The 23,394-nt window shown below is 47.2% G+C and overlaps 1 protein-coding gene across 3 annotated transcripts; it reads right to left on the bottom strand.

Moving 5' to 3' along the window:
- Positions 1–242: 242 nt before the first annotated feature.
- Positions 243–23,097, bottom strand: RHPN1 (rhophilin Rho GTPase binding protein 1). Of its 3 annotated transcripts, none has more exons than XM_015856452.2 (15): positions 22,934–23,097; positions 16,965–17,083; positions 13,845–13,973; positions 11,981–12,056; positions 11,540–11,617; positions 10,280–10,404; positions 9,719–9,885; positions 9,206–9,393; positions 8,925–9,081; positions 7,391–7,510; positions 5,206–5,400; positions 4,994–5,070; positions 3,634–3,780; positions 2,920–3,078; positions 243–2,609 (listed from the first exon to the last, which is right to left on the bottom strand). In XM_015856452.2, the coding sequence occupies exons 1-15, from the start codon at positions 23,033–23,035 to the stop codon at positions 2,412–2,414; spliced, it is 2,037 nt and encodes a 678-aa protein (XP_015711938.1). In that variant the 5' UTR covers positions 23,036–23,097; the 3' UTR covers positions 243–2,411. The 3 variants fall into 3 exon arrangements, with proteins under 3 accessions (XP_015711938.1, XP_015711940.1, XP_015711939.1); XM_015856454.2 differs by having other exon boundaries at positions 243–2,606; XM_015856453.2 differs by having other exon boundaries at positions 16,965–17,080.
- Positions 23,098–23,394: the final 297 nt, after the last annotated feature.

Raw genomic sequence — 23,394 nt, 5'->3', positions numbered from 1 at the left:
ATGAAATAATTTGTGTGAGGAAGCCACCAGTTCCCACTATGCTGGAGATGGACATGATGGCTCAGCACAGGCTGTTGGATTGATTTGGATGTTTAAGATTGCTTTGCCTTGGCTCGGGTCATACAAGAGCCAAACCACCTCTCCCAGTTCCAGATTTACATAGAACTGACTTATTCGCCAACTCGATTCGCCACAACTCGCGTACCCAATCCACTTATAATTAGCAAAAAATAACACGTTACGAAGCGTTTTCAAACCAGTGCTTTTTAATCCATAAAAGGTGAGAGTCCATGTACAAATTAAAAACAAAAAACAACAACATAAACACTGGCGTTAAGAAAAATACCCAACTTGCACAAAATGCAACCCCCCCTCCAGCAACGCCAACAGAAGGGTTGGGTGATGAGGGAGGAACCACGATGCCCACGCTTCTATTTAATAAGTACATCTCTAGCTCCAAGACATTTTAGGTGTTCAGGATGCCGTAAGGGCCAGGCAGCCATTTTCTGCATATCTCACCACTCCCGCGCCGAGCAGCTGGTAAGATTATGCAGAAAATCTGACTGCGGCAGATGGCCCCGTGGTGGCAGCCAGGCCCATAATCCTGTCTGACGATGTCTAGGTCTCGCATCGCACAAACAGAGAGGATTCTCAGGAAGGAAGGCAGAAGTTGGAAGTGCCTCCCCCTCCAGTTCTTCTTAAATGAGAGCTGAAAGCTTGGCACGTGGGCACAGGGAAAGAGAGGGGAAATGAAGGTCAAATCATGGGGGATGCTATCGTGGTGACATCTCTCTGCCAACCCGCTCTTGGTTTCACGAAGCTCCCGCTACATATTTATCACAACTTAAAAAGTACAAAAATACAATTGCATCTCTGAAGGGTATTTTATACCTACCAAGATCATCCAAGCACTCAGGGACCAGACAGCTCTTTAGCTTTCAGAAAACTAATGCATGAGGCAGAAATGAGATTGAGAAAATTTTGCCAATATATCTATGAGTATTCCGAGTCTCCCTGCATTTCCACTACAATTACCAAGATGCATGTATCCATCAGGCCAGCTCTGGTACGAATGCTGACAGCACAGTGTTAGGGTATTAGCAACGTGTGCAAGATCCAATACTAGCACAAATTTAGTAGTTTAATAATCTGGAGGAGCTATCTTCCTGGAATTTTAATCTCATACCAAGTAAGAAACAAGGCTCTTAGCTATTAATCTACTCACATATTTAGGGCAATCCACCTCTACTGATTAAAAAAAAGAACCGAGACAACAAATGCCTGTTAAAGTCTTTCCCTTTTCTTCCCAAGAAGCAGGTTGTGCAGCCAAGCTGTGCTTGCTGGGCAAGCCTGAGTTCCAGCTAAAAAAAAACCCAAACCTGCACAAGTGCCCCAATTCAGCACAGCACTAACTCATGTTCTTATTTCTATCTGAGCTGGCCTAGATGTGACCAACTCTATCCTATTTGCAAAACTCGAGGGAATGCGAAGCCCAAACTCTGCCCCTCTGCTGATTACCTGATGGAAGACCTGACATTGCCAGCTGATGATAAGCACATGGTTAATGCCATCCCAGCTCGCTGGGACACCCCTAAGCTGTATCACAGCAGGGATAGAATCACGGAATTGTTTGAGTTGGAAGGGACCTTTAAAGGTCATCTAGTCCAGCCCCCCTGCAAAGAACAGGGATATCTACAGCTCGATCAGGTTGCTCAGAGTCCTGTCCAGCCTGACTTATACATGCAGCTCAGTGCAGCCTAACAAGAGGCAGGTCTGAGCTGGACCCCAATAATCATACACACTGCACATCATTGATGTCAGAGCAAAACCCTCTCCCAAAAACAGGAGTCAAACATCATCTCCATTTGCCCTGAAGGGTTTTGTTAACACAGGGCTCGCAAAACTGAAACCCTCTCCATCTTCTGGATGCTTCTGAACAACCTGGTTCCACTAGCAATGAGTGGCACAGCGACAGTGCTGCCTTCTACCTTGCAGAGAAAGCCTGAGAGATGCTAGAGAAGGTTATAGCTTTTGCTTTAATGGCTGGGTTTGGTTTGGCTGCTCCTCGTGCTGAGCAGAAGACACAAACCAGACTCTGCTTTACCCTGAAGCACAGTTTCTCCCGACCCCTTAAGAGCAAAAAAAAATAATAATAAATCACTGTTTCCCCATAGAGTTTAACACGCAGGAGAATGAGGAGTCCAGCAACCAGCAGCAACAGTGGCTGTGCATCTCTCACCTCTTTAGAGAGGCTTTGACCAGTGGTGCATCCCCAAGGATGGGGGTTCCAGTATCCTCTGGATCAGGGATGCTCCATGTGGCCACGACACCAGCGCAGCCCATAGAAGCAATGAGAGCTCATGAGGATCAATAGGCAACCAGCCCCAGAGCTCACGGGATACAACCTAGCCTCAGTACATGGCCTCGTTGTCTCCCACGGTGGTGAAGGGGATGCTGTAAGTGCTGTTCTTGCTCCGCTTGCTCTTCTTGTTCCAGACAAGCAGTGTGCTGGCACCTTTGCTGTTCATCAGGCTCTTCCGGCTGTTCTCCTTGTTGCTTTTCAGCAGCCCGCTGCCAGAGGACATTGCTGCTGCTTTCTTCTCCACCTGCTTGGGGAGCAGAGATGAGTAAAGACAGGGCAGCATTGAGCTGGTGATGCAAACACAATGCTTGGTCTCAGCCCTGCCCCAGGGCATTGGGAAAGCTCTGTGTGCTGCAGAGCAGCTTACTTTTCTTGAGGCTAAGAGTAAAATGGAGATGTTTTCCATCTTTGCAAGCTGCTAACTGCTTTACATTTGCCAAGCTGGTTGCAAATTAACCTGCTGCATGCTGGAGACAGAGCTGAGCCTTAAACAGATCACAGCCCACTTCACCCCCCATAGCTTCAGCTTCCCATCTGAGGCTCAGAATGTGACTTACAGCTTTTGGCCCGTCTGAGCCCTGCAGGGTTATCACTCCAATCTCCACACCCTCCTCCCCAGTGCTCTTCAGCAGCTGCACCACCTCAGCATGCTTGGACCACCTGCAATCCTTGCCATTCACCAAGATGATGTAGTCACCCTCCTTCAATCCAGCTTCCTGCAGGGGTAAAAGAGAATGAGGTCTGATTGATTTCCTCCCCATCCAGCAGGTCCCAGTCTTGAAGAAATACAGGGCATGGGGAAGGCTGGGTATGGCCTACAGCACGAAATACTCAAAGCCATCATATTAATGATTTTACAGCTGCTTGGCAGCTCACAAACATGGTGATGGTCACACTCAGTATCCAGAATGCAATGAATTCCCAAGCTCTGTGATAACAGTATATCCAGCTACAACTTAGGTTAAATGCTGTACAAAAAGGATGCGATCCTGCTGCTAAGGAGACTGTTATTAGGGAGATTCTAGGATCTGGGGGGCATAGAGGATGCAGCACAGTGCTGAGGGATAGGGGGCCCACTTGGTCATCCCACCAGGATGCTCCAAGAAAAGTGCTGCCAGAAAACATCCTGATCCACTGCAAAGCTCACATGGCAAGTCTGCACAGCACTAATTTGTGTTTGATATCGTGTTCCATCCCACATCACATCCTTCAGTGGAGGATCCCCCCCACCTCAAGCACCCTGTGAGGACATCAGGGCTCGGAGTACTCACAGCAGCACAGCCTCCTGGTATGACACCAGCAATGAGGACAGGGGAATCTCCTCGCAGTGTGAACCCAAAGCCATTCTCTCCTCTCATCAGATGGACTCTCCGCATTGGGTACCACTTGTTTTTGGCCGAGAAAACTGAGAGGGGCCCCTGGGGTAAAGCAGAAATGAGGAAAACACCTTTCAATGCAAAAGCAACTCAGTGAAAACTTACAGCCTTTGATGGAAAAGAGGAAGAACAAGAAAGCCTGTCCTTTGCACTTCTTTGATAATGCAGTTATGAGCCTGCCCAGTGTATTACCATGCCTGCAAGTCCAAAAACCCAAGACATTTACGTCTAGAGGAGCTAAAAGCACTTATTAGATTGCTTTGTGAGCAGTAGTCCAGGCTTGTGCAGGTTGGAAAGGACCTGAGTCCTCCTTTCCTATCCTCTTAGAAGCAGCTTAGGTCACAGTTCTATGACGTCCTCCCTGCAAGGCAGGTGAATGTCTCATCAAGGTCAGGGTGTTAGCATCATTTCAGACACCGCAATCCTTGAAGTAACAAAACAGAAAGCTCCAGTGCAGAGCTGGCTCCTTAACTCCCCACTTCTGGAACTAAGGGGAAGGATGAGAGGGAAGAGGTTTTCACCTCAGCCTTGCTCTGGGAAACAGAGACAGTCTGGGGTGGTCAACAGTAGTGCACAAGGCATTGGTATGGGTCACACCTTGAGGGTCAGACCACTCTAAATATCTTTCCTGTTCTTCCAGAGGCATGATATACCTGCCTGTCTTCCACTCAGGTTGCCCGAAAGCAGAAGTGCTGGTTATATCCCAATCAACTCATTCTCTCCTCAAGGTGCTACATGGGCTTCAGATGTCTGGGGGATAGGGACAGCGCAGTCACTGCAGCCTCCAGGGCAGCCCCAAAGCTCAGCCCTTCTCCCCAGGACCCCAACTAGCCTACAGATAGCAGAGATAAAGGACCTGGTGGGATTTTCCTACTGGCGCCTGCTGGTCAACACCACATATCTAAGACTGAGTTCTGTTACCTCTAGGGATAACACTACCCTCAACCAGCTCTGCTCCCCTAAATAGCCTAAAACCCACCCAAAACACCCATGCCTGCTTCCCCGTGCACTGGAGGAGCTTCACAATAATATTCACTGTGGGTTTTTTCACCCTGGCTCAAGCCATTTAGGTCTTGCAGAGATGGACCCATGCCCTCCCATCCTTTCACCTACCCAGGTCCTTTCTACAAGGAACTGGCTCATCCTTCTCAGAGAGCAGCTGCACCAGGAAGAAGGAGAGCAGGAAAACAGAGCATGCAGGGGAAGAGGTGACATCTGCACCCATGGGGCCAGCCCATCTCAGTGCTATACGTACCAGCCTGTGGAAGAGATCTGTCACCTTCACCTGAGAGAAGCTGGGTGATTTGATCTCCGGCTTCTGGTGTGTTTTGGCTAATAGAAGGAGGAGAAAAGCACATTCACCAGGTCAGGAAGGAACCAAAGTGGCAGCTGTCGCCTCTGCATCCTGCTGCCCACATAGCAAAGGTGCAACCCACAAAAACCCACAGCGGACCGAAAACCACTTACGGTGAATATCTGGGGCATCTCCAGTTTCAAAAAAATCCTCCTCGTGGTCGATTTCTGAGTATTTGCTCAGCGAGCGTTTGTGGGCAAAGGAGAGGACCTCCTGGAGGATGTCCATCTTCCGTAGTATTTTGCATAAGCCGTGGATCCTCATGGCTTCCTCATGCTTCATGATGGCTTTCTTTAGGTGAGCTTTGCCTGCGGAAAGCAGAGAGATGACAGCCCAAGAGCTCAGCACGGTTCCGAGCTCAGGCTCTGTCGCTTGCTCAGCTGCCCACGGATTAAAGCAGCCTCCGCGGCTGTGTCACCCGACGTGACTCAGGGACGGCCCCGTCACGTTCACAGCCTGCCAACGGGCTCTAAATGGAGTAGGTCCCAGCCGTCAGCTCAAGCCCCCAATGGAGGGCTGGAAAGGGACCTTGAAGGGTGACCTACTTCACTCCTCTGAGTGAATCTGGAGATGGGCTGGCAGATGTTCCCAAAAAAAAAAATTACTGGTGATGATGCTGCCGTCACCCGGAGAGGGAGGCTGGCACCACCACCCCCCTGAAGTTCCTCCTATCCCTTAACCTAAATCTCTGCATATTAACTTCTCTCCACTGCCTCGTGTCCCTGGTGGGTACAGAGGACAACTGAGCCCTGTTCTCCTGGTGACCGCACTTTAGCTTCAGGGAGATCTGTTGCAGATGCCTCTTTTCTAGGCTAAGCACAGCCTTCACCATGCCCTGAAGATCTCTTCTGGTGCCCTTTCTCACTTTCCACTTCTCAACTGACCATGATAATATTTCCAACTTTGTGAAAACAAATTGTGAAGAAAGCAGACAAAGAAATCCCAATGTTCTGCAAATAAATGCCCCAAGAATACTCTGCAACAACCCTTTTGCAAGAGACTGTGACAACAGTACACATATCTGATATAAGCTAAAGATCAAGACATATATATAGAGAGAGAGAGAGAGGGACGCATCATAGATACATGTGTGCCTGCAGCATTTACAGCTTTAGGACACACGGTGGCAACATAAGCCAGCGAGATGATGGAGTTAGCTCTGAGTGAGAGGGACCACAGATTGAAGATGTCTGCTCTGTGCAAGATGCCAATCAAGGAAGGATTTTGAGGCTGGATGAAAAACAGACAGGAATGGACTCTCCAAAATAATCTTATCAAACGCATCTATCATATTCTATGCTAGCACCAACAACCAGCCTCACTCCTAGGCAAGGAAATGTTACAGTAAGTAGGTTTTAATGACTTATCACTAACTTCTGCATTTACAGCAATGAACAAATAGATAAGAGCATGGAATATACACGTCAGGAATGGAAGTTGTGCAAGCTTCTAGCTCCAGTTTATTGAAACTGGTAGAATAAAACACAGTGTTCTAAGACCATGTGGTAACAGAAGGAGAAGAAAAAATAATCATTCCAAGGAGATGGTTATAATGCTGCAAGTTTCTTCCCTTCCTACAGGCCAAAATTAGAGCTGGAGTTGGTGTCTGCACATGAATTTTTCAAAAGCCAGCACTGAAAGGAGACTGTTTGGAAAAAGAAGACCAAGAGGCAGCTTGTGGAGGAGGCAAGCAGAAGATGACACCCCAGAAGCAGGGCACTGAGCTTGCTCTCACTCCTGCCTCTTTGCTAAAACATGACTTCAGCTGAATAAGCAACGCTGTGTCTCTTCCCTGAAGCTGAAAAATCTGCGTGGGAGGAAGCTCTCGTCTTCCAAGCCTTTTGATGCAGCAAAAAAAGCCACCCCCAGCCTTCACTGCTTCTCCTCGTCAAGTCAAGCTTGCAAGCTTGAGCCAGGCCCCTTTGCAAAAGCTCCAGGTCCCCAAGGAATTCTCTGTGCTGTGTTGCGTGATGTTACCTGTCTCAAGTGCCTGGGGTTTTACTGCTCAACCTGGCAAAATGTGTCAATACAAGTATCATGAGCTGTCCTCAACACCTTAATAGGGAACACTGCAATGCTTCCCTGCCTTCCCAGGAGAGGTTCTTTCCAACAAAAGGTGTTTTTGCATAGAGAGGTCCTGCAGGAGTTCATCACTAGAAGCTTGGGGGAGTTGACAGTAGACAACCTTTGAGGTCCCTTCCTACCCAAGCTATTCTATGACTCCATGAATACCATTCCCACAAAGATTCAGGGTTTCATTCCCCTAGCCTGGCAGTTTGCCCCTATGGATGTGCTCACCCAGCTTCCTTCTCTCTTCAGGATCCTGCAGTAGGACACGAAGTGATGGTCCCTCAGGCATGGTGACATGGAACTGGAGAAAAGCCTTCTCATGCTCAGGCAGCTCAGCATCAGATGCCACTAACAGAAACAAAAGGAATGCAGAAAAAAAGTCAAGACATTGTTCCAAGCACCGCAGCAGGCTTGATTTCTACACCATTATTCTCATCCAGAGCTGTTCCCTGCCTCTCTGGCTTATACAGCAGCCTCCTCTCCTGGGCACAAGCAAGTAAAAGAGCCCTGTGGATTTGCTGGTCCAAACTGCAGGAGATGTCAAAACCCTGTCAGCATCCCTGGCATTGGTTCTGAGCATCTCCAGGGTTGGCTTGTCCTATTCCAGTACCCACAGCAGCATAAGGAGCTGGAGCTTATTGCCAGCCATCTGGAGGAACAAAGGATTCATTATTCTTGACCAGAGTTCATACTTGGAGATGTAGAGAGTGGGAACATGAGATCTCTGCAGGGTGCTGATGTAAAACAAACCCCCTGACTCAGGGATCTCCTGCAGATTTGTGCTCCTTCCAGTGTCTCGTGTTATTTGGACAGGCAAAGAGCTTCAGAATTTCAGGGAATAGTTTGGCCCCATCCCTTGTGCAAACCTGGTTCAATCACATCCTTCTGCCATTTCTGTCTTCATCCCCATGGCATCCAACCCTATTCCATCTCCACCCCAGCAGCTGTCCTTGTTCAATCCCAGTTCTGCAATGCACAAGCCCAGCAGCTTAGTGATCTCAAGCCCTGCAATACCTCTGGGCTCATGGCAGTGCTATGAATGCTGCTTCTGGCCAAAAAGATGAACCTACCCTAGAAGAAGACCTGCAGGAGTCCTCCAACTCTGTCCTTAGCACATGGTGGTTCAACACCACAAGTTCCTACATGCATCAGCTGCCCGCCTCCAAACACTCAGCCTGACACAAAATCGATTGTACAGGACCATGATGACAGCACAGATGGAACTTATGGGTCACATCCTGCTTCCACACTCCAGCTGGCTCCCTGTAGCCACGTCACCCAGCTCTGGTACAACCACACCACATGCAGACACCCAGGGCAGCCTGGCAGAAGTAAATTTAAGTAGCTCAGGGATTTCTTGATTTATGAGAGTTTATTGCTGTTTTTTTTATGAAGCCCTTTGCTGGTCCAGCATATAGTTAAGTGGGTATGGAGGCTGCTCAGGTAGGAACACACACCCAGATCGAAGGGGGACTTTGCAAGCACCTTGCAAGTCATGAACAGAAATATGGGGGACTTCTGCACTGTGTACAAATTACTGAACCCATCAGCATGGTCAGCAGCTCAGAGCATCCCAAAAGAATCTATGCACGGGATCCTATACAAGATTCCTTTTAATTCTTTCTCACAATGCCTCCCCAACACCAGGCTGCTACATAGAAGCAGAGAATTACTTTACATTAGGTTGGAAAAGACCTCTAAGACCATCAAGACAAGAAGGCAGCGCTCAGCTGAGCAGCAGACTCTGAGCCACAGCACTCACCTGGGCAGTCACAGAGAGCAATGGCAGCGAAGTAGTGGGACAAGGCTTTGAAATGTTCTGACTTGACATGGACCATGGTGGTCCATGAGAAGGGAACATAATCCTTCACATGAGCCTGGGTCATTGTCTGGTGCACCAGTGAGTAGGCATCTTCCACCTGTGGGTGTCAATGCACAAACAGGTGATGTATGGGCTGGAAACTAGCATGTTCATTGGGTGGTAGTGACAGCATGTTGTCATTCCTCTTAGCGACTATGGGGATCTTTTTGGGATGATCTTACCTTGGCTGCCTCCTGAGCGAGCTGCAGCCATGTGAGGAAGTCCTTCTGGGCATGCAGCAAGGTCACCTTCTCAAAAACACACTCCTGGACTTGAGCGACCATCAGCCTCACCAGCATGTTGAGGGAAGCAGTGCTCATATCCAGGCTGGGAGCATTGGAGAAGTTTTCCTTCAAGTAGTTAAAGGCACCTGTTCAAGAGAGAAAATGCTGGGAGCTACTAGGCTGACAAGTGAGGAGGGTTTGGAGCATGAAGGTTTTTCCATGCCTGAACACAGGTTCCAAGAGAGGTTGTGGAGTTTCCTCCTTGGAGATGCTCAAAAGTAACCCGGACATGGTGCTGGGCAATCTGCTCTAGGTGGTCTTGCTTGACAGCAATCCCTTGGAGACTCTTCTAACACTCTTTGCAGAACTGATTCCCCTCCTTCACATCACCACTGCCATAATGAAATATTAGCCCTGCTCTGACCACTACGCAGAGGTGGAGAAGGGGACAGAGAATGAAAACCCACATACCAGCAGCCTTCTGAAAGGCATCAATAGCCTGGTTGAGCCCTGGCAGGGAGGCACGGTCCTGCCGTGCCCCAATCTGGGTATGCAAGGCTCCGATGTTGAAGAGGACACTGCCTTTCTCAAAGGCCAGTGCCCGTTGGTGGGATGGAACCCCTGTCAGCGAGTCGTACCTGGAAAAGGGAAGAGCCAGAAGGGATGAGAGTATGAAGGCCATCAGCCATTGCTCCCACCTAATGATAGAATTTTAAGTTGGTAAGAACCCTTTAGGTTCAGCTAGTTCAAGATGACCAACAAGAGGCCTTCAGAACATTTTGCACAGACTCTCTTTCAACCACCACGCATCCTCAGAGCCTCACTTTCCCCTATATCCTTCAATAGATCCATCAAAGGCAGCATCATCAAACCAAAAGCAAGAAAGAAACCCAGCTCTTGACACCGGCTGCTCTATGATGGAGCTCAGAGGAAGGATGAACCCCTAGGAAAACCTAGTGGAGGAAGCCTGGCCCTGCTTCCCTCCCCACTCCCCATTAGTAATTATGCACGGATGGGAAAAGCTGCACCAACCAGTGGAAGAAGACACCCAGGCTTTTGCTGGGAGGGAAGAAGCGGCTGTCGAGGAAGTAGAGTTGGTTATAATACTCCATCAGGAGCTCCAGTCCAGCCTCATTCCGGCTGGGGGTACGCATCGCCTGCAGGGATGGGAGAGAGGGAAGAGACATGTTGGGAGGAAAAGAGGAGAATGGGAGAGAAAGATGAGATTTAAGGTGCTGCACATGCTGGTCAACCCTATGGGTTGCAGCCCAGGTGGGAGAAATCCTATCCAAAAGGCTCTGTGGGCAGGATTGTAGGGGATGAGGGCAACGGCACGGAGCTAAGCTCCTATGGACCACCCTAATACATGCAGGCAAGGGGCAGGGTTGTATTAATGCTGAAAAAGAAGCTTTATTTCTGTGGCTTCTCTGCTATTCAGAAGGTTGAAAGGAGGCAAACCCTCATGCAACTGATTGTTTGGCTGGGGAGACAAAGTTGGGGCAAACAGATCAGAGGCAGTAGCCTGGCAGCAAGGGATGAGCCAGCCATGCTGGTGGCAGCACTCATTCAAACCAAGCTGGGATTTGACTTTTTTTTCTTTAAAGAGAGAAATTCATGCAAAGTCTAATGGAATTAATGCTAGAAAGAAATAACACTTTTTCCTCAAAACAGATAAATCCTTGGGCTTTTGACTCGAGACCGGGAGGAGTGCCAGAGGTCTCCTAGTTTCAGTCACGAGTCTTTTCCCAGCTTGTGGCTTTCCAGGGCACCACTCCCACAGCCCAAAGAACAGGATCAGGACCTTCATAAAGCCTGAGAAAGCCTTTTCTTTCCGCTCTTAAGATCAAAGCTTCATGGCAAGGCAAAACTGAGGTTACTTATGAGAGCTGCTTTGTAGGAGAGAATAAAGTTCACCTTCACCGGATTGCTCTACACTTCCTCTTCTCCAAGCACTACGCTGCGTGTTAGCTGGAGAGAGAGCAGTCATTTAGCCTTGCCAGAGGTGAACTATTCACAAAACAACAATAATGGATGGCATGGTATTTTTATTGCTGTTCATTCTAGGTTATCAGGTCATTAAAGGACTCCATTATGGAGATAGAAAACAATTACCAAAAGGTCTGTAATCTTTTCGTAATTTCTGAACTGAAGCCAAGGATGCAGCACCCCGAGACATGAGGACAAGGGTGCAGTTTGCAGTGAGCACTAAGGTACCCAGAGCAAAATACAGCTCCTCCAATGGGTAATTCTTAACAAGTCAAAGTAAGGCTTTGCATCTTAAGGGACACCGACCTGCCGCAGCTCCATGAACTCTTTGATTTCTTTTTCAAACATGACACCCTCCTCTCCATAGTGCTCACTGATGAAGTCCTGGATGGGGAAAGAAAAGAGAAACCTGAATAACCATTAGAAACAAGTATTCAGGACTTAAAGGGTGACTTGTCAGCTCTCCCTGCATGAAAACTTACAATATGGAAAGTAATCACCCCACTCAGCTCTTCTTCTCCACTACAACAGAAAATACATTCCTTTCCCATAGCTCCAGACCCCCCATCTCCTTTCCCCCTGCCATTTTCTCCACCTACATATATTTGTTATAATTGTTCCAAAACTGATGTGGCATCTTCTCTACAGCTCCCAACCATGACCAAGTGAAGAAACATCCCCAGAGTGCAAGTCCTCACTCCTCCATCCATCTTTATTGCATCTTGTGGGCAAACCCCCTTCACTCACCTTTAGTGGCACCAGCAAATCCAGCTCCTTTGTCTCCTTCAGGCCTAAAGGAATCATGGGGACGCTGATGGACTCACTGGAAGAAGACAACAAACTCTTTGATGGATGTTTTTTTGAAGAGGAAAACTAGAAGAGAACCCAATTTTGCCCAGTTGCGGGACATGCTTTGCCCCGAGACGTGCACAGAAAACATGCTGATAACCTCAAATCTGCCATATTACTTAAATTTCAGCTTTTATCTCTGACAGATACAACAGCAACCACATCAGGCTGCAATGATGAAGCTGCTTTAATTAACAGCACTTGAGAAATGGGAGTGATGTGTGCACAGGTCATGGATTCACGAGCTCCTACGTGTTAATCTGGGCTTTGTCGCTGATAAGGACTTGCTGATAAGGACCAGCTCAGGAGTGCAGCTCCACCTGATATTGAAATTTGCTGCCTCTATTAAAAGCAGTTGGCTATTAATAGCACTTATCGCACAGCCAGGTCGATACTGTAAAACACTGCAGATTAGGATGACATTGGTAACACCCAGCTGGGAGTGGTTTGTAAAGCAGTAAAGCAGAGCATTTGCACAGAACCGAGGAAGGAATCGTAGGACTTTCAGGAAGGATCATCTTTTGTGGGATTTTGTTGCTATTTTTTTTTGCTGACAATAAGTGATGGCCTTCAGCATGCATAAAATTACCATCTTGTTGCTTTGCAAAAGCTTTCAAATTGGTCCCAACCTCTGTATACATATATAAGGTGAGAACCTTTGGTGGGTTCCCAGCTTGCACTGAATGCAAGAAGTGAGGCAGGTCAGGCAGGATCAGGCCCTCAACAGACCAGATTTGCACAACAGCCATGTCTCATTATCTTCAGAAAGTACACATTAGCAGAAACACGGATTAGCACATCACAGGCCAAGGAGGGTTAAACTGGGGAGCAGGGGTTGCACCCACACTTTGGTCTATTCACGCTCACTGAATAAACAGCTTCAAGAGCTATAATTAGAGCAGGAAAGCCATTATTGCTTATTCTCTAACAAGATTTCTATTTGAATCCAATGTCCAGAGCAAACAAAGGAGCTTTTGTTTGGTTTAGGCACAGTTTGGGGGTTGCTGTTGCTATTGTTTCCTTTTTGAACCAAAACAAACACTTGGGCATAGCTCAGGGAGGATGCCTGCAATCCTGGGAGTCCAAACTGCAATCTCCCATCACCATCCCGCTGTTGGGAAAGAGGGAAAACATCCAGGGTAGTGAAGGTTATTGATGACCACAGGTGGAGCCTCCTCAACCCTCCTCTTCTCTCTGCAACCCTAATGCAACACTCACACATCCAGATTGTCCTTGCTCTGCACTTAGCAGCAGTGCAGCAAACAGAAGGGAGTCAGTGATGCTGCCTGCAGCACTTTGTGCCCCCAGAAGCAGAACAACCTCCTCAAAGGAGGACAAGACAATGAGCAAAGCACATGGATTTATGGACACCATCCAGATGTTTTGGACTAACTTCTGTAGCTCCAGGTTGCTGCAGCATCCCTGGCCTTTTCTGCCTTTGTGATTTCTGCTTTTCTCACCTCCTTGAAATGGCTTTAATGAGTGAAGCGTGAGGTGACTGGGTGTGCATTTCAAAGCGACAGAACTTCTCAATTAGCAAAAGGTCTAACCTCAGAAAGAGGGGGAAAAACCTAATACCCTTGGATAGGAAAAGAAACCAGCCGAAGATCAGCTAGAACAAGAGACTGGGTACAGTTTTAATTACTTAAATATCCCACTGGAAACCATCATGCTCTAGAAGGATGCTCAGGACAAGGAGAGCCAATCTATCCCATGCCCCGGTCTTCTATTCTCCAGCCAACCCCCAAGCAAAACCTACTACCTGTCATTCTGGTAGACATCCATGCAGCTATTCAGCTCTTCCAGCTCCTCCTTCAGCAGCTGCAGGTTGGAGTTCACGTAACTCAGTTCCAACGCAACCGTTTCCTTGACCTTGTGGTTACTGGTGGCTCTGCAAGATAACACTGCATGGATCAAATCTCCCTGTAAAAGCCTGGTTGAGTTGAAGAACAGCAACTAAATAAACCTAGAGCAACGTATATGACTCTCAAGAAGTATTGCTCATGAGCTTCATCCACGCTCCCATCTCCAGCACATCTTTGGCTTTGGTTATAAGCACTCAGGTGTCTGCCCACACCAAACAAAAGCTTTGTTTCATGCTTAGACCTCCACTTAAAACAGAACTTCCCTGTGTGTGCAAATAACCATTCTGCAAGAGCCAGGTTTGCCATGCTCACCCATTAGCAGCACTCTCCCCTCCCTTCCCCCTCATGCATGTCAAGAGATGTAAACACCAAGGATTGATTTCAGCTGCAGCAAGCTGCCTGCTCTCAGCAAAGCAAACTCCCAGGCTGATTATACCCTCCTTATCTGCTCCAAACTAAAGCAGGGAGAGATAACCCAGCAGCCAAGCAAAGCCAATGGCGAGCAATTGTTGACTCTCTGAAAGGGACTCTCTGGCTGCTTACCCTAAATCACACCAAGCCCCACTGGGATGCAGTAAAAACACCATGTGTATGAGCTCTGTTCAGCCCCAGATTTTGCAGAACACATTGCTTTTGTTTATTATTGGCATCATCCATCAGGGCCTTTGCTCTGACCTGACGAGCTATGCTGATTTTCTTTCAAGATGATGGCTCTTTAGTCTCCTCCTCTGCACCTCCAAGACAGTTTTGCTTGCTCTCAGATTTAGAATGAACATTTTTAACCCTGGACCGCTTCATTCTGCATCCTGCAAGTGCTTTTTGCAGCACAGAACCTCTCAGAGAGGCCATTTTTAAGAGCAAGCAATTGTGTATCAGTAGCACAAGGAGCAAACATATGCTGGTAAAGGCTTTGGTATTTTCATGCTGGGCATTGATCTCTATAAGAGCACACAAAGTGGAATTATCAGCTGTTTGCTTAATGTTGAACAAAGATTTCTGAGTTATTTAAAAAGAATTGGTTCACTGGCAACACCTTTATCTTCACTGCACCCCAGTATTTGAACAAGGAAAGAGTTTCCACTGCTGATTTACTTACCCAGCAAGAAGAAAAATACACAAAAAAAAACCCTACAGCCCCATAATGCTGAGCAAACACTGTGTGCATTTTTAACCAACGTGCCATTCATGGCAGCTTCTCCAGGGAAGGGAACTGAACAGCTTAGGAAACTGCACTGAGATTTATGGTGGCTTTTTGAAACCAAGAACGGAGAGGAATTGCAAACTTCACTAAAGGCTGAGTTGTTCTTTGCATTTTGCATAGATTTGTTAGGTCAGGGCAAGTCAAGTCTAAAAAGGTTGTTGCTCAGAATTTATTATGATCTTCCCCTCTCAGCCTTTAATTTAAGGCACAGCCTTCATTTTCTTCCCCTCAACGTTTACAAACTCCAAAAGCCCACCCCCAAAACCACATATCAGCTGTAAACTCGACTAGAGGGAAGGTGGGAGGAAGGAAACATCATTGCTATTAAAGCACATCCAAAGCGCTGATCCAGCCAAAAAAGGGCCCCATCAGTGCATTTTGCCTCTGCCCTGCAGGAAAACAATCCCTCCCTTCCCTGGACAAGTAATTAATACGGCTTTTGCATCATAGTTTTGCTCACTCCCTGGTGAGGGAGGAGGTAGAACAGCTCTGATGCACACTTTTCCACACCAAAACCACAGCTGGGCACATTTGCTGCTGAGGCTGCATATTTTAAGGGAATTTCTTTTTCTCTTCATAACAAAAGGTGAAGCACGTGGAGTGGCACGTGGAGGTCTCACAGACGTTTTAATTAGGTGAGTTATGGTCCTTCAGGGCTTCATACCTCGCTGTCCCCAGGATCCCATCTTCCAGGGGATCCCTGCTGTTCTCAGCCACCTGTTAAACTCTATTACTTGCTGTGGTAGAACACTGATAGCTGCTTTCTTTCAGCTGTACATATCACTGACATCAAATCACCCCAATCCAACAAGAAAAAGTCTGCTTTATTGGAGAGGGTGGGAGGAACAACACTAAAAAAATCACATGATAACCATGAAAAAAAGCAGTCTTCGTAAAAGAAAAATATCTTAACAAGCCCACACACCTGTTCATATTTATTACAGGAACTTGATACACACTCTACAGCTATAAAGAAGGTCATCTACAGGTTAGAAAGGCAGTAGATGTCCTATTTTTTTTTTTTTTAGACATTAGGCTATTGCATCATGACTTCATCACGACCCCTCTTTAGGAATGGCAATAATGTGCTGAACCAGCTGTGACCTGAATGCCATGCAGAAACAGCAGTTTTTGTGCCATCCCACAAAGGCACCCTAGTAGCAGGATGGAGAGCTGCTGGGCTGTGTCTGTATGCAAAGGAATGCTTGAGTATCCCAACAGATTTTCCTTGGGTGGAATTACTGGGACAGCTTTTCTCTTTTAAATAAAGCTGGATTTGACCCACTTACTGGGGGGTATCATGCAGGATGTCTGCACTCAGAGCTCAATCCCAATTCAACATTAGTTTCCATAATTGCATCCATTCCCAGTCTGCTTTCTAACAGGCTTGCAGGGCATTAGAAACAACCACTTGTCATTAACCCCCACTGCATCAGCACAGCACTGAACACAGGGCAGGCATTACCAGGGTGAGTGCTGCAAAGCTCAAGCAAGGTACAGCCATGGGAGCCCTAAGCAAGCATCACTAGGGCAAAAAGCAGCTGTTTGGTAACTGATGTGGCTTAAAGGAAAAACCTTGTGCAAGAAGGAGATGAAATTGCCTCTTAAGGAAGGGGAAAAGATTGAAAAACATGAAGAAAAAGCATCTGATAATCCAAAACCATTCCTTTTCTGCAAGCAGCCTGCAGGTGTTTCCTGCACAGTTTTATACCCCCTTCTCCTCTATATAGTGGAGTATATAGTATATATAATTACATTTCCACCCCCCCCAGTCAAATCCCTGGACCAGATGGATGCTTCAGGGTCCAGGACTCACCTGAAAAGGTTTTCTGCCCCAGCACGCATCCTCATCTCCTTGTTGATCTGCTGGTTGATCCTTGCCCTCCGGTGCTGCAGCTTGCTACGCTGGGTCTGGGCAAAAGGGTCACAGCCCTGCTGAGAGAAAGGAACAAGGTTTCATCACGACATCATGGCAACTGGCCCTTATCCTGCTCCATCCCCTGCTGCTCTCATGCATAGTCTTGCATTACCCCATCACTGGAGTAGCATTGCAGCAGGAGGCAGAGCCACTTACTGGATAACACCTGTCGCTTACAGTAAATTTGTTTTCTAAGCTATTCAGAAAAGGCTTCTTAAGTACGGCAGTGAAGGGATACAGGAATTAAGCATCTCCTTACTGAAGTCTTGCCATCTGGATACAATATAAGTGAAAAGAAGCCATACTATGGTGGGGGTGCAGACAAGCTCACATAGCACCACATCTGTTCCAGAGCTCAAGGGCTACATCTGTAAGTGCAACCATCTCCTGCTGGCTACAAGGGATCAAGGGGATGCAAGTCAAAAGTTCACGGGACGGAGATACAAGTTGCACAAAGCAATAAATTCATTCCATCCCTGCCTCCTACATGAGTTTCAGCTCAGACTTCCTGCAGATGGGGAGCACATTTAATTGCTGGCTTCAGGAAACAGCAGATGGCAACATCCCACAAGGGCAGGAGGTTACTATATGATGCTCCAGGCAGAACTGAGGCCACAAAGAGCATCTCTGCATCCACGACCACAAAAAGCTCTGTCCAAGCAGAGATTCTTTCTGTTGTGCAAGAAAGATGCCTGGGTAAAAATATTCTCTGGGAAAGGACCATTTAAGAGCGTGGATTTTGTCACTCAAGAGGCTAAACTGGGCTCCAACAGCGTCAGCTTTGTGGGAATTCATGCCTCATGTGTGATGTCCGATAACAGGTGCCCAGTTTGAATACATTCCATGATTAACACTGACTTTTTCATTAAAGTAAGATGATTTCAGCTCCTAATTGGTACACAGACACTGTAGAATCACAGTCTCTCCATCTGGACTGTAAGTCTATAGGCTTAATGCTTTACAGTGATCTACCAATTCATTAGAATGACTCAAGGACCAAGTTGAAAGCATGGAGATGGGATTATTCTGTTAAGGAAAACACCCCCAACCGCTTACAGATCCCATTTTAAGACACCCAAGAGCAAAGACACAAAAGGGTGCTCTGAAAACTCTACCTCTGGATTCACCAAGGGCAAACCCAACCATCTTGCATATATCACTGCTTCCTAGGAAGCAAAAATCCAGGAATTGGAAGAAGGAAAAGGATGAGGAATTTCTAACCATACCCCCCCCTCCACCAAAAAAGGCCATTAAACCCCATTCAAAACATGAACAGCCCCAATAGCAGCTCCCTCACACAAGGATATAGGGCAGGGGGTTATGGGGGAGACCTGAGACCAATAGGGGATATAGGGGTTATGCGGCAGAGCTAAGACCTATAGGGGATAGAGGGCAGGGGGTTATGGGGCAGAACTGAGACCTATAGGAGATATAGGAGTTATGGGGCAGAGCTGAGACCTATAGGGGATAGAGGGCAGGGGGTTATGGGGCAGAGCTGAGACCTATAGGGGATATAGGGGTTATGGGAAGCTGAGTAAGGATGGAAGAAGTAACCAAGGCACAAAATTCAAGACATTACCACATCAAAGCACTGATAATCATCCATCACCTTGGCTTTGCAGACAGGAACAGAGGAGGTGCCTTTCAGGAACTCTTGCAAGCTCTGTTGTAAACATGCTCTGACAACACCCAAGATGTCTTGGCATTCAGATTTGCTTCGGCTTCACCCCAAAAAGAGACACTAAGCTATGCAGCTGCAAGGCTTTTTCTGCCTCAACACTGCATGTTTCCTCAATAGGACTTCGCAAGATAGTTATCAATTCCCATACAAGCTTCTACACCAACAGCAAAAAGCTGCAACACCAAAGCCTAAATAAGGATGGCAAAGCAGGATCTTGAGATTTCTTGGTTTTAGAGGCTAGATGGGGTCTCCCCATACCTTGTTTTCAGCCTCCAATGGCTCTGCCATTAGTCTTGAAGAACTGTCATTGGCCAGCACAGACCAAAGTCACAACTTCAAGGCCACCATGGAGGCACTATGAAGTGTTAAAGACACTATGTGTCTAAGTGTGAAGACACTATGGAGTGTTAAATAAGGCAATTGCATTGTTAGGTTGCCTTGTCTACTCAAGTCCTTAGGGAATGTTTGCTTAGAGATGATCATCAAGTTCATGTTGCTCTTTGTCTCTCGAGTAAACACCAAGACATGAAGCCTAGATGCGTCCTAAGTGACAAGGCACACCCAGGGCTTTATTTATGACCTGGGTGCAATAACAAGGCCACTGCCTCCCAGCTTTTCTTCTAGGCAATAATAACAGACAACACTAATCACTTGTGGGAAAAGGTGGAGACCAGAAAGTCCAAAGAACAAAGAAGTGTACAAAAGGACTAATTTCTTGCTCTTTCACCTCTGCTGGAAGAATGGGAGCTCAAAAGTGACTGGAGAAAAGCACAACCTTAGTACCTGAAGTCATCAAATCACTGCACCTGTCAGAAAGGAAAGCAATCCTGGGATGTGCAGGTACAGTTATAAGCAAGAAAAATGGAAATCCAGATCCAGGCGTCTCTTTCAATTTGGAATACTGCATGACTTTCTATTTCTGGGTGGTCCTGTGGAGCCAGGAGTTGGACTCAATGATCCTTACTTGAGATATTCTATGATTTTTATGTTGCTTAAGGGGTTCCAGCATCTGCAGATCCTGTTGCTGAAGGAGTAGTTGCATTCCTGTCTGAAGGGGAATTCACAGTTCAGGAGCATGGTAACAAGCCAGGCATAGATCTATCAAAATGAGAAGAATGGAGTCTACAATCTATTTAGTTACAGCCCCAAGAAGTGGGGTTATAGCCCCAAGTGCTCCTGGTTACCTGGAGAGATTGGCTGGATTATGCTCCCACAGCTCACAGAATAAACAAAAGAAACCTGAAAATGTTTCGTTCGTGCCTAAACCATAGACATTCAATTGGTTGGTGCAGACCTGGGCTGCACACCCAGCAACCCAACCACACCTGCTCATGGAGGTTGAAGGAGAAAGAAGCAGGGGAGCAAAGATATGAGCCACAATCCTTATCAACACATTTGGGTACGTAAACATACAGAGAAACCCCTGGTGCCAGGAGTGCAATTATGTGAGGGTGAGCTGCTACCTTCAGAGAAACCATGGGCTTCCACCATGGGCCCATCACAGCTACCAAACTGAAATCAACTCGGGAGATGCTGGATACCAGGATACACAAAGCAAAGCACAGCTGCATCTTCATTACCCCAGACTGCTGTATATGTGACTTATAGAAACTAACCTTTGCTTCCCAGGGAATACACAACCTGTTTTACTTTAAGAGAAGACATCCCACGGTGATTTCAATCCCTTGACCTCCATAGTTCTACTCCATTCCCTCCTTGCACCACCAAAACTCAAGGTTGGCTGCTCCCAGTATAAATACAAAACATCAGGAGCTCAAACAGAATCTGGTTCCATAACCCACCCTTATCTCATCACCTACCCTTATCTCTTCACCTTCTACCCAATCTGTTCCCATAAGAGCCAACCCAGAAGTACGATCCAAGAGCAATGCAGGCAGAGGTAGGTGATCCCATGTAAAGAGACCAAAGAGTTAAAGACAAGCCCAACCTTTTAAATTGGGTATGGATGCAGTCTCAGCTCACCCTAAATCTTCTCTAGCAAGTGATGGCCACAGCTTCCATCCATTCTCAGATGTAATATTGTCTCCTAGCAGTCATACACAAGGGTTTTGTCCCCAAGAGGGACGTATTTTTACATGCTCAGGTAGTCCAGAAGCCACAAAGCTTGCCCTAGCAATAGGGCAACAGGCATCCCACACCTTTTTTATTGCCAGAATAACTCTGGTGTAAAAGCCCTGCTATTTCATTGCAGCCAGAGCTGTCACCCAGCATTATTATCCCCCACTGTAAAACCATGAGTCGTAGATTAGGTCAGCACAGGGTAAGTGGCCAAGTGTTCCTGGTTTAGCCACTGGACAAGGGAAAACAAAACCCAAAGAGCTGTTCCAGGCACCAAAGCAAGGCTTTGAAAGCTTCCTTTTTAGAAAACCATCAATATTTCCTCTATTTCCCCATTTCAGATTGGAGCGTGAGCAGCTACAGCAAGGCAACAGGTCAGTCACGGTAAAAGCTTCTGCTCCTTTAATGTCTATTTATATAGAAAAGTCCTTATCGCAGAACTAATCTCATGGAGCACTCTGGCTGAAAGCTGTTTTTCCTGTGGGAGACATTACCAGCTAAAACCTCTAAAACCTTTATTGAGAATATGGTTACATCACACAGGCCCTTTAACAAACGGGCTGAGGATTAAGGTTTTAAACTACCCAAAGTGCCCACAGGGGGGGGAAAAAAAAGGCAAAGGGGGAGGGAAATGGGGGCACTGGGCTTTTAAATCTCAACTCAGAGCTTGCATTTATGGGACGATTCAGTTGCTGTAGTACTTTGTGCCACGGGAGCCAGGGCATAGAGCCAATAGGAAACAGATGCATCAAATCCATGGCCCCACAAAGCAAAAGAAGATAGTGAGCAGTGCCATAGTGTTGGTGATTCCCCTATGAGAAGATGAACGTGTGGGGCTGCACCCACAGTCTGAGTGAAGAAAAGTGCTGGTTATAGTGAGAGCGTGCTTCAAAATTGATAGTATTAATAGGAAATCCCATTGGATCGCTTCAAAAACCATGTTAGGAGAGATGCTGCATGTCCTATAATAGGTTTTTCCCCCTTAAAGCTTCGTAGTGTTTTGCTGTGTTATTCTCTCCCAGCACTTTAAAGCAGAATAGAGTGAAGGAAGGAAAAACCTCACACAAGTAAATGTGAAATAAGCGGCCTTGCTAATCTCCCTTTGCAAATCGGCACCTGCTATCAAGAAACAGCCCTGGGTGAACTCAGCCTGGTTTAAGGTTGCAACCTTCAGAGCTGCAGTGGCTCGAGCGATTCGGGGTCAGATTAATCCATAGATTGCGCTTTCAATCCACGCTCCGTTCTCTTTTTGGCTGAAGAAAAGCAGCAAAAGAAAAGTAAATGAATAAGAAGTTTTCCGGATAACTACTTTTGCAAAAGGGATGGGATAAGAGTGAAGGTTTTTCCAGCTGCTAATAGAATTGGTGCGTGGAAAAATCCCACTAAGAAACAGACATAGTGGGGCAGCTTTTGTGGCTGTTATGATCTTCATAGAGCAATGATAGGAGGGTGTAAGCTCACCCTGGCACTCAATGTAGGGTTGGTGGCACCCAAGGACAGAGCTCACCCTAATGTTACTAATTAATCAAGCAGCACCAGCGGGGTAATTGCTGAAATAAAGAGATATTCAGTGGGATAAAGGGGTGGGGGTGGAGGGGTGGGAGGAAGCTGAGTGGGCTTTTAGAATAGAGGGGGGGAAAACAAGATGAAATGGGGAAGAATAGGGTTAAAAGGAGCAGGATAGGTATTCAGACGATGATATTGGGCCTAGGGGGGGCTTCATATACAGGATAAAGGGGGGGACAAGGCTGATCACATCACCAGAATGTAAGTGGGCTTTTAGAATAGAGGGGGGGCAAAATAAGATGAAATGGGGAAGAAATGGGTTAAAAGGAGCAGGGTAGGTATTCAGACAATGGTATTAGGCCTAAGGAGGCTTCATATACCCCAAAGGAAACCAAAAGAGAAGGGGGGCGGGGGGGAACCCTATATTCTCACCCCCCAAACAGCACCTTAAAGTTCAGATTGAACAACACCCCCCTTTCCCCAAACTTTAAACCTTAAAGAACATTATTCCCTAAACTTTAACCCTTAAATAACATTATTATGGAGAAGGGGGATTAAAACCCATTAAACCCCAATCCCACCCCATAACCCCAGGCCTCACCTTCCGGGCACTGCCGCTCTTCAAGGCTCGTAATAGGGCGAAACCCCCAACTCCTTCTCCTCCTTCAACCATGTTCTGCTCGTCCACAGCAGAAACCATCATTTCCAGGGGGGGAATAGGGGGATATAACCCCAAAATACCCCCCCCCCCCCCCCCTTAAGAACTCTTCACCCCCTCACTCCCCCCCCCAAGTCTCAACACTGAAGGGGACTCCAGGCGGCGCGGAGCATAATTAAGGCAGTGGGGCGGGGCGAAAGGAGAAAGCAACCAATAAGATAAGGGAACGGTGATGATGGGCGGAGCCGCTGTCCAATAGATGGCGACGAGGTGAACGGAGGGGAGGGGGGGGGAAGGGGAGCCGTCGCCCGTAGCAACGGTGGGAATGAGAACGCTGTGACGTCACGCAAGGGGGAGGGGCTTCTCCCCGCCCCCCCCCCCCCCCCGGAACATCTGGGCACATC

The sequence above is a fragment of the Coturnix japonica genome, chromosome 2, assembly GCF_001577835.2.
Source record: "Coturnix japonica isolate 7356 chromosome 2, Coturnix japonica 2.1, whole genome shotgun sequence".
Classification (NCBI taxonomy): domain Eukaryota; kingdom Metazoa; phylum Chordata; class Aves; order Galliformes; family Phasianidae; genus Coturnix; species Coturnix japonica.
This window is presented reverse-complemented; position numbering and strand designations above follow the sequence as displayed.

Bases quoted from the DNA above. Each gene is read 5' to 3' on its own strand.
- RHPN1 (XM_015856452.2), bottom strand. From the start codon at position 23,035: ATGATGGTTTCTGCTGTGGACGAGCAGAACATGGTTGAAGGAGGAGAA. The intron at 9,886-10,279 runs GTTGGTGCAGCT...TCCCTTTTCCAG, and splicing joins CTGGGTGTCTTCTTCCACTG to GTACGACTCGCTGACAGGGG. The intron at 2,610-2,919 runs GTAAGTCACATT...CTGCTCCCCAAG, and splicing joins GCTCAGACGGGCCAAAAGCT to CAGGTGGAGAAGAAAGCAGC.